Source organism: Pelodiscus sinensis, chromosome 3 (genome assembly GCF_049634645.1).
Source record: "Pelodiscus sinensis isolate JC-2024 chromosome 3, ASM4963464v1, whole genome shotgun sequence".
Classification (NCBI taxonomy): domain Eukaryota; kingdom Metazoa; phylum Chordata; order Testudines; family Trionychidae; genus Pelodiscus; species Pelodiscus sinensis.
This window is the reverse complement of record NC_134713.1, coordinates 75,613,667-75,628,997: the sequence shown is the minus strand read 5'-3', so window position 1 is coordinate 75,628,997 and position 15,331 is coordinate 75,613,667. Positions and strand designations below refer to the sequence as shown.

The 15,331-nt window shown below is 38.7% G+C and overlaps 1 protein-coding gene across 6 annotated transcripts in view; it reads right to left on the bottom strand.

Moving 5' to 3' along the window:
• PRDM1 (PR/SET domain 1) overlaps positions 1 to 15,331 on the bottom strand; it is a 141,301-nt gene that overhangs the window by 6,753 nt on the left and 119,217 nt on the right. For 5 of the 6 annotated variants that reach the window (XM_075923947.1, XM_006118470.4, XM_006118460.4 and 2 more), the window contains one exon: positions 9,869 to 10,118. In XM_075923947.1, the coding sequence (XP_075780062.1) occupies positions 9,869 to 10,118 (250 nt within the window). Of the gene's footprint in view, positions 1 to 9,868; positions 10,119 to 10,326; positions 10,877 to 15,331 lie in introns of those variants that run through there. The other variant, XM_075923948.1, reaches the window with a different exon arrangement.

Genomic DNA, 15,331 nt, shown 5'->3' with positions numbered 1-15,331 from the left:
TGCAATCTATGTCTGCAAGCTTAACCAGAACGTCAGAAGACTAGGTGACTCTTGTCAAGTACAGTCTTTTAAATCATCCAAAAAAGTTAGCTTATGTGTAAGGACTACTTTGGGATGGAATGAGTCAACAAAAAGCAGGTCATATATTCATGGTTAATATAAGAGATATCAACAAAAATACACAACAAATAAACATCAGCTGTCTGATGATGATTCGTGGAGAGTGACAGTCATCAATGTTCAACTGATTTGTATCTCCCCTCTCCTCCCACGAATCTGAGTAGCTCTACTATAAATTCCATACATACAATAGATTTCTAATAACTGGGATAAATAAGCATTTGTTAATAATACAGATTTAACAGAAAGCCTTTGGAGAGCTTGAACTCTCAGAAACGCTTCTCCTTGGAACAGCAAAAGCATGACAAATCAACCTTTGCCAAACCACAACAGGCACTTCACCAGCCAGTTCAATTACTTACAGTACCAAAAAATATGGGACTAACTAGGATGAAAGCTTTCTTCAAAAAGAAGGTATTCTACATCAGTAAACAGATCATTAGTCATTCAATATACTGCCTAGTAATATCTACAACAAAGCAGGCTATTTACTGCAGATTTTCTAGAGTATGCAGTGTGTGCAAAACTCCTTTACTTCCAGCTGTACTTTATAAAGACTACACCAAAGTAGAGCAAAGAAAAGCAAGATTCATGGTTCCAGCTTAAGTCAATTTTTTCCCTTCAGAAATCTGCATTTTGAAACAAAATACTTGCTAGTGTTCATTTAAATCCATTCAGAACAGCCATTTTAGGTTATTTACTGTCAGAATCTCTTAATACTTCTCCAGAAATAGGTGATACAAACATTGCTACAAAAGTTATCTTTAGTAGGAAGACTTTTGCTTTGGCTAGTCACCTAATGGTAGTAGTCCTATAACCGTGCAGTAATTGCTTGTAGGATGTTTTATTACAGGACAATCCACAAGAGAAGCTTTATACAATCATGATTAGGGCTACTATGTACTATGGCTATGAAAATAATAATGATAATATATTCACAACTGTTTGTGTCTACATTTTTGCATCTTCAATGGTAAAATGCTATCAGTTGATGCTGGAAGCAATGGTATTTGATAGTATTGCAGAGTTTCTACTTTTTTTTTTAACGAAGTAGGTCAGTAAAAAAAAAAAACCTTTATTTTTGGCGGATCAGCTAAAACCAGTAGGCACTATATTAAGAACCAGTAAGCATTGCACCTTTTGTCACAGGTTTGTTGTCTGAACACTGAGCATCGTTCAATTAATCTATAATTTGCAATATTACACTGTGAGTCAAAAATTGAACCTTTACTTTTAAATATTAGGGTTTTAAAAAAGGACCTTTCAAAGTATTATTCCACTTAGAAAAATTATCTCTCAAAGTTGAATCTTCATTGAGAAGCAAGAGACTAGCATAAGATGTCCTTGGGGTTTTCAATGACAATTCCAAAAAATAAGATAAGCTTTTATACCTTAAAATTACTGAAAGTTTAGAGATGTCCATATGCTAAGCATCAAATGCTTTAAATTGGAATGCCATCTAGAAAACACAAACAGAAGTATGGAGAGTACTTTACCATCAGCCAGTTTCCTTAACTACTATTACTACTAAAAAAAACCCCAGGAATTCTCAACACTTCACTCTTTAAAGATGTAAGGTAAATAACTTGCAGTTGTGTAAGAGTTAGTGGATCTTTATTGAGACCCTTAAAAATTGAAGCCTCATCTATTTTTGCCTTGGCTAACATTTCTTGGAGATGCCTCAGGCACAACCTAGCTTATCCCTATAAAATATCAGTCATCTTATTCAAATACAAGAAGAAAAAAATCACATAGAGAGAGCTTATTTTTTTAAAGTCACAAAATCTGTTGTACTTGAAATTTGTTGGTCTTTGTGAACTAGTAATCAATTATATAGTTTCCCCTTGCCAATTTTAAGTCTTGATATACTAAGTTTGCTGGGTTCAAGAGCTCCCATGTCTCCCTGGTGGAGTATTAGGTGAATGTTATCTCTGTCTTATTATCAGTTGCTCCTCATTGAGCCAGCAGCACAGAGCAAACATTCAGAGTGACACTATCAGAAAAGATACTGATCAGGAGTTATTGAAAGCTAGTAGAGGAGAAGGGCTTGTGAAGCCACTAGACAAAAAATAAATATCAGCTTATCAGCCCCATATCAGTAAGGCCTGTCAAGCAGGAAGTTCAAATTGTCACTTCTGTTTTTTAAAGAAAAAAGGTAGAGGAAGAAGAGGAGACAGCTCTGCTGGAAAAATGACATAGGAACCAAGACTGTCTCCGTTGAAGGAATGAATCTTCCTATGTGACGAGATTAAACAATTAGGGTGTGTAAGGTATGTTTGTTATGTGTAGGAGAGAGCACAAGAAAGACTATTCAGGGAATGTAATTTTTTTTGCACAATACTCCAATATTATCACTTGACAGACTGAACTTAATTGCCATTTCCCTTCAGAAATCTCAATAATACTTTCCTTCCTACTAATTTCAGTGTGTAGACAGAAGCCTTGACTATTTTTAAGTATAATCATGCCAGATCTCTTTAATTTGCATGTTATCTTCCTGAATCCTTATTTTCCTTTTCTCCTTATCTCACCTGAGCACATCACTACAGAGATATTTGACAGATGAAACACAGTACATCAATATATTGAAAAAATATAATGTGGGGAACTATATAAGAATGGTCATATTGGATCAGACCAATGGTCCATGGAGCCTACTATCCTGTCTTCTGACTGTGGCCAATGCCAAAGGCTTCAGAGGGAATGAACAGAACAAGTAATTCACAGCTTCTGGCAAATCAAGGCTAGAGACACTTCAGAGCATTGTTTTGCATCTCTGCCCATCTTGGCTAATAGCCATTGATGGATGTATCCTCCATGAATGTATCTAGCTCTTTTTTGAATCCTGTAGAGTGTTTGCCTTCACAATACCCTCAAACAAGGAGTTCCAGAGGTTGACTGTGAATTGTGTGAAGAAATACTTCCTTTTGTTTGTTTTAGACCTGCTTCCTGTTAATTTCATTTTGGTTACCCCTAGTTCTTGTGTTATGAGAAGGAGTAAATAGCACGTCCTTATTTATTTTTCTATGCCAGTCATGAATTTACAGACCTCTGGCCTATCTAGTTGCCTCTTTTCCAACCTGAAAAGTCCCAGTTCTATTACTCTCTCCTTATATGGAAACTGTTCCATATCCCTAATCATTTTTGTTGCTTTTTTCTGAACCTTTTCCAATTCCAATATAGCTTTTTTAGGCTGGGACAATCAGATCTGCAAGCTATACTGAGGATGTGGTTGTACAATGGATTAATATTGAGGCAATATAATATTTTCTGTTTTCATAATCTATTCCTTTCCTAATGAACCCCAAAAGTCTCATTTGGTTTTGGTCTTTTTTGGGTGCTGCTGCATAGTGAGTGGATGTTTTCAGGAACCATCAACAGTGACTCCCAAAGCCCTCACCAAAGGCTCTTAAATGAAGCTGTCATGAAGGGAAGGTCCTCTCATGGATCAGTAACTGATTAAAACAAGGATTCTCAATATGGGTGGGGGGGTCATGATGTTATTACATGAGAGGTCCTGAGCTGTCAGCCTCCACACTCAAGCTCTGCTTCACCTCCAGCATTTATAATATGTTAAATATATAAACAAGTGGTGTTTTTTTTATTTATAAGGAGGGATTCACTGTGTGAAAGGGGTCACCAGTGCAAAAGTTTGAGTACCACTGGGTTAAAAGTTAGGAAACAAAGGATAGGAATAAATGGTCAGTCATTGCTGATATGCCTTGCCAAAGCCTTTCTGAATATCCTAAGTACACCATATCCACTGGATCATCCTTGTCCACGTGCTTTTTCACCCCCTCAAAGAATTCTAGTAAACCGAGGCATGATTTTCCTTTAGAAAAACCTTGTTGATTCTTCCCTAACAAATTGTGTTCATCTATGTGTATGATAATTCTGTTCTTTTCTACGGTTTCAACCACTTTGCCCAATATTGCTTACCAATAGCTTGCTTGTAATTGGAAAGATCATCTTTGGAACCTTTTTTTTTTTTTTTTTTTTTTTTTTTTTAAGACATCATATTTGCTATCCTCCTGTCATCTGTTACAGAAGCCGATTTAAGTGATAGGTTACAGACCACAGTTAGTAGTGCTACAATTTTACATTTAAATTTCTTCAGAATACCATCGGATGCATGTGACTTATTACTCTTCAGTTTATCAGTTTGTTTCTCTAATGACACCTCAGTCTGGAACTGTTCCTCAGATTTGTCACTTAAAAAGAACGGCTCAGGTTTAAGAAACTCCCTTATATCCTCAGTCATGAAGACCAATGCAAACAATTCATTTAGTTTCTCTACAATGATCTGATCTTCCTTGTGTGTCCCTTCAGTGTCTCAATTCTCCAGTGGCCCCACTGGTTGTTTAGCAGGCTTCCTGCTTCTGGTGTACTTAAAGATTCTTTTGCTGTTATTTTTTTAGTTTTTGGCTAGCTGTTCTTCACATTCTTTTTTGACCTTCCTAATTATATTTTTACACTTCACTTGCCGGAGTTTATGTGCCAGAGTTTATTTTCCTCAATAGGATTTAACTTCCACTTTTCAAAGATGTGTTTATGCCTCTAAGTGCTACCGATGTTGTTTAGCTATGGTGGTATTTTATGGTCCTCTTAATGTTGGGTTTATATTTAAAATGGCCCTCTATTATGGTGCCTTTATAACATTTCCATGCAGCTTGCGGGATTTCACTTTTGGCACTATAACTTATAATTTCTGTTTAACATCCTCATTTTTGTCTAGACCCCTTTTCTGAAATTAAATGCTAGCATGGTGGGCTGCTTTAGTGTCTCCATCCCTCCCCCTCACCTCAGGGATGTTACATTTTATTCTGTTTTGCTTACTATTTACCAAGCAGTTCAGCTACATTCACCTCTTGGGCCTGCTCCTGTGCATCCAGACTAAATCAAGGATTGCCTCTCCCCTTATGAATTCCATGCCTATTTGCTCCATGAACAATCATTTACGGTGTCAAGAAACTTTTATCTCTGCAGACCATCCTGAAGTGACATGTATCCAGTTAATAAGGGGATAATTAGAATTCCTGATTGTTATTATTGAGTTTTTTATTTTTATAGCCTCTCTAAATTCCCTGAGCAATTCATAGTCACTATTCGCCATCTTTGTCACCATGGTTGCTAATATACCCCTACAGAAAGAGGATAGAAACCTAGGTTGAAGTTGATTTGAAGATCTGAATTATTCCTTATCGAAGGAAGTAATTTTTATTTAAGTATTGGTGGTAAAACCTATTGTACACATCTATTCAGATTCTTTGGTCTGAGACAAAATAGTTGATAAGTTTGTGATAAACAGGAACCATAGGACTGCATCATTAAGTTACTGAACTGACAAAAAGATGCTCCTTTCACAGAGGCCTGAGCTAGCTCCTACTGAAGTCCGTGGAAAGACTCAACCTAATTTCAATGGATACTGGATCTGGCTTTACAACAGTAAGAGACAGATTATTGTCCCTTAAAAATGTTAATACTATGTTTAAGAAAGGATAGGTCTGAAGCCCCTCATCCCCCTCCAGTCTGTGTTTTGAGGCCTATTTTCACATTTAGCTGAATTACTGTCATGTTTTTTTCCCCTTTGTTCTCATTTATGCCTCTCCTAGCTGTAGCTTCATATAGATTTAATAAAAACAAAAGATCTGTTTTTTCTAAAAACTTGAAAAACCGTTGTAGGCGGATAGAGTCATTTCAAGAGTAAAAAACTACCGAGCACTTCGAGTGGTAAAGTTTAATTATGCCGATTCACATTTTCGATCTAAATTAAGAACCTCCTTTGCTAGTAGAAAGAGAACCTAGAAGTTCTGAAGTAGGCAAAACAAAGAACGTTTCCACTCAAACCGAGAATGAAGACCAACATTTACAAGTATATAATTTGATCATCTGTTTTCTAAATGGGTTCAAGACTGTGTGACATGATTTTTTTTTTAAAAAATGTTTTGCATAGGGAAGGTCTTTGAAAGAAACCTTAACTTAATTGTCAACATTTTGAAGAGGTAATATAAAGTCAAATTTAGCCCAAAATTTATGTTTTGTAAAATCAAGCTTTTATAAAACTTAAAACCAGTATAAAATCTTTTCATTAAATTTTAAGATTCCTTTTTTTTAATTGTTTCCTGCCAGTCCAAATGTTGTAGCATTGTGCTGGTAAAGAGATTTTAGATTTAAAATTATATATATATATATATATTGTTCAAAAGTTAACATGGATAGCACAGATAGCACAGGTATGAATTGCTTTTTAACCCAGTGTCCCTTTAACATTTCTTCCTCTGTTATAAAGTGTTTTTTTTAAAGATCTGCAAATTATATCCCCAAATCTTTCATACAGATTTATCAAAACAGAGTGTCCGCTTCCTGTGTTTGTCTTATGGGACAAACTTGTCAGGACAACAAGCTATTGCATCATCTTATGATGCAATGTAGGACACTGAATCAGGACGTAACTATGTCACAGTTTGATTCTATTTTGGGAGAAGGTAAGAAAAACAACAAACAAAAAACAACCTCACTAAACCACAACACAACTCAGAAATTGAAATGCCCCATAGAACATGAGGGACCAAAACAAAGCCTCCTGAATCTATACCGTTTAGTCTTAACCTTACTATGCTTTAATACACTAGGGACTGTGGGGATTCATTTGGAATAATTATTTAGTAAGTAATGCTGGAGAGATTTAGCAGCAGGTTTGATGGAATAGAGGAAATTTTTTTCTTGATCCACAGAAAGTAGAAATCATGTATCACAACACTTAAAACATGTATTACTCAATAGGTAATAAAGGCACTGTTTGAAGGTGATTTTCTTTGTTGTTATCATTCAAATCTTGATTCAAAACAATGGCAATAGATTAAGAAAAGAGGAAGACTGGAAAACTTAATTGATAAGATTATAGTTCCTCTACCTAAGACAAATCAAGGCCCTGATTTTACAAACATCTCATATCTTCTTGCAAACACTCATGCATACAATCAAGTTTACTACAATGAGTAGTCCCACTGTGCATAAATGTTTGCAGAACAGGCCTTGGGCTTGATTCAGGAAAGTAATAAAGCACATAATTTAGCCCATACTTAAATGCTGTCCTGAATACAAATGCTTTCCTGAATTGGAGCCTAATTGAACTAACTTGACAGGTTCTATTTTAAATTAATTTTTTTCCTCATGGAGACAAGTGGGTGTTTATACATGGGTGTGTCTATGTGTGTGTTTTAATGTGGTGGGTCTGATAACTTCCTTCAGTTAAGAGCTTTAGTTAAGCTAGAGAAAATTCTTTGGTTATTTTATCACTGGAGATGCTGAAAGTGTAAGTCTACAGCTTGCACAGAGTCTTAACAGGCGAGGACAAGGCCTTCTGGATTTTTTTTTTCTGTAGCTCAGAGACTGCCACTGAGGTGAGAGTTCCCTGTTGAGCTGTCTCTGGAAGGCTGGAGAGATTGGCAGGTCTCTGTTAATTTTATCTTGACAGATCTAGCAGCTGAGGAAAGGGAAGAGGAAAACTAAAGCATCTGTTAGAATTAGTGCTGGTGTAGTAGTATCTTAATATTCATCTAGCTCTAATATTAAATCTGAACAAATATAATTGAATAGGTGCTGGAACTAATGATGCTGCTCTACCTGCTGGTTTGAAGTAGTAATTATCACCCAAATACATGTTGTCTATGTTCCAGCTCCATTGGTTCATTCACAGTGCTACATTAGCTCTTCAATTAACAAACCACAACTAAACCCTCTATCACTGATGACCCAATGGAATTTTTCTAAGAGTCTGGGAGAAAAGTTGTTGAAGCATCCAAGGTCAGCTCAGTGTGAAAGATTTCTTGCCTAATTGTAGATCTCCATGTCCCAACATATTTGTCAGAGGAACCAAGGGAATATGGAGAAAAAGAATAGAAAAGAGCATGAAAAAAATTGATTCAACAGGGGAGAGCCAGTGCCAATAGTGGAAGGAAGCCAATTTTAAGAAACGAACGAACTTGCATTATTTTTTCTGCATTGCTGAACTGTAGATGTGCAGGGCGAGGAATTAATAAAAATTATATCAGAGTTTAAAAGGAATGTCAAAAATCAGAAATGAAGGAGACTTATTAGTCTCAATATCCATCCATGTGGTCAATACAGGACTGTTCTTGCTTTCCAATCTGAGTCTGAAATTTACTTTTACTGAATAGTTTCATAAAGACACACAGGCTGCATGCTTCTAGACACACACACACACACACACACACACACACACACTGATCTTGGCAATAAGTAGTTTACTGTATCAGTGGGGAGGATAGGTAACAAAAATCCAGCAGAGATGGAGAAAATAGAGGTATGCACAGAAATTTTGAAATGTGATTGATTATATATTTACAAACTACTTGTACATGTAAGCCAGTGAATCTCTAAGGCTGTTGACATGTCCCACTTACGTCACAGGAATAGACCTGCACAGTTTAGCATACAAGGAAACCAAAATGCATGGCGAATAATGAAATGATATTTGAGATAAGGTTAGAGTCAACAAATCAATGTTTAAATAAAGAACATAGGAATTTCAGATTCTTAGGTACCTATAAAAGCACTTCTGTGGTTTTAGAAGAGGAAACATACTTTGTAATCACAGCCCCAGTGACTCTGGTACTCCACGAGGAATAAGAGAAGTCAACGGGAGAAACTTTCCCATCATCTCCCACTGTGGGGACACAGCAGAAATTCAGACTGAAGTATGTCGACTCCAGCTATGCCATTCTCATAGCTGCAGTTGCATATCTTAGTTTTATTTTTTCTCCCCTAGTGTAGTACTGGCCTAAAGTTAGAGATGGTCAGAAATTCTGGCAGAACACATAACTAATACAAGGAAATGTATGTTCTTACCATTAGCAGTTTTGACACACAGAGTGAAAATGTAAATATATAGAAAAGAACATTTTAAAAATCCATTCTAGTATTAAGCAACTACACTACAACCAATTAGAGAAAGATCTGAGTTTTGTTCACAGAAATTTAGTTTTTCTAATCTTTATGTCTATCAGTTCAACACAGGGTGGCTGACAGACTTTGCTGGGCCCTGGGCAAGGTGTCCGTATGTGTGGCTTAGGAATGAAGCTTTAGGACAGCTGGGTCTTACTCCACCAGCTAGCTTTTCAGCACTGCCCCGTCTGTCCCATCCGGTGCTCCGACAGCAGTATAAAAGGCCCAGAGCTCTGGCTGATGCCATTTCAACTCTAGTGGCAGCCGTGTCTGGAAGCCCCTGGCCCTTTTAAATCAACTGGCTCTGAGGCAACTGCCCCCCCCCCCCTTTGCCCTTCTCCTTTGGTGCCCCTGGTTCAACATGCAGTTTGTAAGACATGCATATGGCCTGAGTCCAGCACCTTGCACACTAAGGACAGTACATTTGGAACCTAAATAAAAATCCTCTTTCAAAGCAGATTTTTTTTTAAATAGACCCATGAAACCTGGAATCTCTAAAGTCTCAGCATACAGCAATGTGAATTACTTTTAAGGGAGGAATTGTCTGTATAGGATTTAATCAGATAATTCTCAGATTATGAACAAATAACTTTAAATTTTAAATAATCTGTTTGCATTTAAACAGCACAGGCAACTCTTTTTCTAATTCCTTCTCTCTATTCCAGACCACATACTGTGACACAACAGATAATTCAGCTATATAATTATAAAACATATTATTAGATCCCATAGGCAGAAGTGACATTACTAGCATTCTTTGTTTGTACTGTAATCTACTTACTGAGATTCATCATCAGCTCTCTGGAGGAAGGATAGTGCAGTCTCTCTGCAAAATCCCGACAATACCACACAAGTAGTTCTTGGTTGGCAGGGATGGGCTTGATAGTGTAAAAATAAATGTTCATTCTGTTCTGACAAGCTGCCAAATTCTGTTCCTGAACAGAATGGGCTGGGTTCACATAGCGCATCCAGTTGCTCTTGTCCTCATTAAATCCGTCAATGAAGTGGTGAAGCTCACCACTGGAATAGATCTAGATGAGAACAGAATGCCATGAGTAAGTACAGTGTGCACCTGTGTACATACAGAGTACAGACTATAAATAAGATTTAAAAAAAAACCACATTCAACCAGACACCAACAAAATAAAGACATAAATGGATGTCCCCTTTCCAGGTAAGGCACTCTCAGCAATAAGAGTAATAAAGCTCACTCTAGATAAGATGCGCTCTCCTACTTACCTTTTCCGTTTGTTTAGTCAATGTGTTACTCTATTAATATGCACACATGACAGCCACAGAACATGAAGAGTTCTCTGAAGTAAGTCTACCTCAGAGTTCTTTTTCTGCTGCTATGATCCAACAAGTGCAGGATCCTGTTGACTTCAGTTCTGAGTGTGTGCTTGCATTAATGCTTTGAGTCACCTGTGTTAGACTGACTAGTTAAGCTACGTCAAACAGTCTTTTTTCTCGGCTTTTTCTTTGGCCTCTGTACTTGCAGTTTCCTACCACCTCCGCCCAAAGGTTTAAACTATGCAAACATCCTCCCTCCCCACCCTCCAACAGTCCTAAAGTAACACTTGCTCACACTTGGAATGTAGTCCTTTTGTGGAAAAACTGGGTGGGGCAAAGGTGAACTTCACCTGCCATAACTGAAAACCTGGCAAGGGGCCAGCATCTGACAGTCAATGAAAGTCACTTTTCCTCTCAAAGACATGGTTAGGCATGTACTCTTTTAAAAATTGCATCTAAAACTGGTTGGTACCATGTGCAAGGCACAAAGCAAACAAAAAAAACCCAAATCAAACAAACAAAACAACTCCCCCCCCAACCCCCCCAATGCAGTAAGTAAAGATGTCATTTGTCCAAGTTATAAGAATATTAAAATTAATGAAAATCTAATGAACTCAAATTTATCCTTTAGATTTAAGATTACTTATTTGTGGAAAGAATTAGTTCAGCAGCTACTTGATGGTATAAGCCATTTAAGAACACCGGAGTTTCACAATAAGTTATTGGGTAAAATTCAGGCTTAGACTGTAAGCAATTTGAATTTTAGATTGGAATCTCTTTGAGGCAGGAACTCTCTCTTTCTGAAGAATAGACCTAATATATTTAATCTCTTCGATGAAACATATCTCCCCATCTCTATGCTCATACTACTTTCTTTTTCATTTGAACAGTAACTGCAATAGTTAACTGGGGTGGGGAGGAAGGGAGAGGAAAAAGGCGCCTGGCCCTTTAATGCAGGCAGTAAACACCAGAATCACTTTCTTTTAAGAGTAACTTCCTGTAAATTAAGAAGGGGGAAATACATGTGGCTTCATCAAAGAAGCTAGTGAGAGATTTTGCGGTGTGTTTGTTATGAGAAAATGGAACAGAGCCGGGTGAATTCTGCTATCAAGAGGAGTTTTCAAGTTTCTTTGTTTACTCCGATTTGCAAACTTCCAGGAACTTGGGGTTCCATTGCTATGCACTTCTACTACAGACGGAAGCTGCTTTCTAAAGCTGCACTGAAGGGCTTCCAGTTACCCTTCCATAGATTGTACAATTTACTGTACTTCTCTTAAAAAAAGAAAATATCAGTGTTGTGAGGTCACACATACACACCCCCACAAAACCTTATTCTGCCATCTCACCAGATTTCCATATACTATCAAGAAGATTAAAAATGTGCTGACTCATAGTACAGTTACAAGAAATGATGTCACTCTGCGGTTTGCAAAGCCCTCATGTCCCCCTTCTCCTATCTCTGTGTGTAATTTGCATGGAACATTTATGTTCACACAGAGCAGATGTTCCTGTTCCTGTTCCTGTTCCTGCCAGCAAAATCAGGATGCCTTTTATAACATGTGGGAAGTTATCTCCCACAGCTTCCTTTGCATGTGCAAGACTGTTTCAGTCCCTGAGGAAGGAATTCATTTGAGTTACAGCAGTGTGTCTGTATTGAATCAAGGGATTATAATAGTAAGTTTAATGATCCTTAGAAGGCTCCTATATTATTTCCAAGAAGCATTACATTAATACATAGTAACATCACAAAAATGAGGTCATCTTTCTTACAGCAGTATATTACTAAAGCCCTGGAAGATAGTTAAAAATCTCTCTAAATATTTGCTGAAATATTCCCCATGGGTATTGTTATGCAAGTTGCTATTCCTTTCTTTCTTTCTTCTTATGGCCTGAACCCCACAAAGGCAACAACATTTAGGCTCCACTGAGATCCTTAAAATACCCAGTTAGGTGCCATATAAACTAATAGGCACCCAAATCCCCACATGCCTGATTTCCTGCTAGCAAAGTTTCATGGCACCAAAGTTCCTGCTTCTGGGCATGTGCAAAATTGCAGAAAGCCTGATGCTGCTGAACTACTTGGCATCCTACCTCATGCCTAAGTCAAAACCCAGACATTTCCCTACTGATAGGGCCAGATCTCACAGGCATTTTCAGAGCATGCCTATTGAACTGTGCCTTGAACAAAAGACATCCAGCTGCAGAATGGGGAATTTTTGTGGCTGGATAGGGTGTGGATATACTAGAATGCCCAATAGTTTAGTAGTTAGGGGATGCAGGAGACCTATTTTCAACTCCTCATGCTACCCAATTTGAGCAAAGACTTGACTCAAGGTCTCCCACATCCCATGTCAGTATCTTGACTACCAAAGGCTCAGCTTCTCTGGACTAAGGAGCGCTCCATGTCTCTTCTCATGGAGCTGTTCCATTTTGTATAAAATAATTAACTATTCAATTCAGAAGAAGAGCAAATCTACTCCATAGGCTGGTGGTTATGAGAACTCTTCTGGGATGCCTAAATTCATGTCCCTGCTCTTATAAATATTTTATTTATACAAAGTGGAACAGTTTAAAGAGGAGAGACTAGAAAAGCCCCTCCTCAAAATACTTAATTCCATGACACCAGGACACTCACCAGGGAAACAGGCAACACAAATTCAAGTCCCTGCTCCAAACCAGGTACAGCAGTTATCTGCAAACAGGTCTCCCATGGCCCAAGTCAGTGCTCTTACCACTGGACTACTGCATATAACGAGATAAGGTGGGTGACTGTCTTTATTTTTTCATGAGAAAGGGCTGACCTGGCTTAGGTATCTAACCCCAGAAAAAGCCTGATTAGAAACAGGCATTCACAATACCTTTGAGGAGCAGGACTTGGGTAACATCCCTCTTCTCAGAATTTCCTATTGGCTGGTTTAAGCACTTCCTCATTTAGCTTGTTGGCATCTCTGAAACCCTTGTTTTTGCACCTAATTCTGCCCATGCATTACACATGAAGCCTGGCTATTTCATGCAGGGTTGAGTGTATCTAAAAGTGGGTGGCAGGGCATCTAAAAATTAAGTGATGCAACACGCTCGGCATTGCCACACCTTAGTCCTGTCCTGGACCTATGCTCTGGTTATTAAGTACAAAATCTTGGTCACAAAAGTGTAAAAACACTTATGCACCGTGTGTGAACATTCATGTTAATTATTACTCATTTGCCAGTGAGTAAAATTGTGTGGGAGAATGTATATGAAAACCCAAATGGGGTAATTAACTTAATTTTTCCTATGAGGCCTCAAGAAAAGCAATAGAAAAGATCACTAAGGCTCTGTCTACACTTATGGTGGCAGCATCCCCTCTCCCCCCTAGCACAGGTATAAACAGCAACGTAGTTGCCCAGGCATTGCTTACATGAGCAACGAAACACCAGAACATTAGGGTATATGCTGCATCTGGCTCCCTATATGCCCGAGTTGTGCCTCCCATGTTTACACTGCCAGAAGCTTTCCCCACTGCCTTTGCCTGGCTAGAGCTTTTCATTGTTGTGTGTAGCTACAATTCCACAGTGTGGAGGCAGCCCACTTTCTCCTTAAGCTTGTAGCTACACACACCCTATACACCACCATCAGTGTTGACAAGGTCTAAAAGTAAAGTGCTGCTTTTACACAGGCACAATGTAGCAGTCGTCTTTCCATATAAAGAATGGCCTGGCACTTGCATGGCAATTAGAGAGAACCTGTGGCTCTTCCCTCTCACCCACAATTTCATCAAACCCTATGACACACTTGCTTAGTGATGTGGGGCAACAAGTTCAGTGGCAGGGGAGGGAGCAGAATGGATGATGTGTTCAGAACTGGTGAAGTGTTTGTGAAGGAAGTTTGTGGGATTACTGAGGCTTCCTGATTAACATAGGAAAAGGAGGAATGTTCAAAACACTGAGTTAGGGCTGCATGAAAAGGATGGTGGGAGATGAATGGAGGAGGGAAAGGAAGGAGACTATTCTTACTTCCCCAAGATGCCAAAGTTGCCAACACAGAGCACTCAGCGCACACAGACTCCTACGCCATACCAAGCCGCCCTACTACATGAGCAGTAAACCTCACATTAACATTTCTGCCTGCCATTAGTGGGGTATATGGACACGCTGAGGTAGCCAGATTGACAACATTTTCTCAACTGGACCTAGAAATATTTGTTAATTTAAAATAGACATACTGATGGGATAAAGCTTCAGAGAGGTAGCTGAGTTAATCTGTAACAGGAAAAATTTAAAAAAACAATAGTCTAGTAGCACCTTAAAGACTAACAAAACATGTAGATGGTATCATGAGCTTTCGTGGGCAAAACCTACTTTTTCAGATGCGATAATCACTCTTTTACAATAGTTGAATTTGAACCATGCTTAAAAATTGAGATTTTAATAATTCCAGATTAAAAGATTACGTGATACGTCCTATGCTTTCCCACACACTCAAGTATGTATCAGGTAGAAATTAGGGATGTAAAATCCTGGTTAATCAATTCACTGGTTAAATGTTAGGTTGATCTAACAGTTAACTAGTTAACTGGGATCTGGGTGGGAGACCGCTCCAACATGGAGGCTGGAGCAGCCTTTAGCTCATGAGGCTCCACTCCCAGCCCCACGTTGGGGCTGGCTGTTAGCTCCCAGCTGCCAGCCTCCAGTAGAGCAGCCCCTGTCTGCGGTGGGTTGTCGGGCTCCCCATGGACCGAGGCAACTCTAGATGCCGGAGAAGCCTCTGTCTGCAGGGAACCCAGGCCTGCCATGGACGAGAGCAGCCCCTATCCACAGTGAACCCTCTCCCCTTCCTCCCCCCCCCCCCCCCCCGCCAGGCTGGAGCTTAATCTTAAAGAATGACTTGTGACTATTTCCTTTTGTAGAAATGCGAATCAACCTACCCTGGAAGCAAGCAGTAGAGCTATTTCTTTATATGATCAAGCACTGATGTG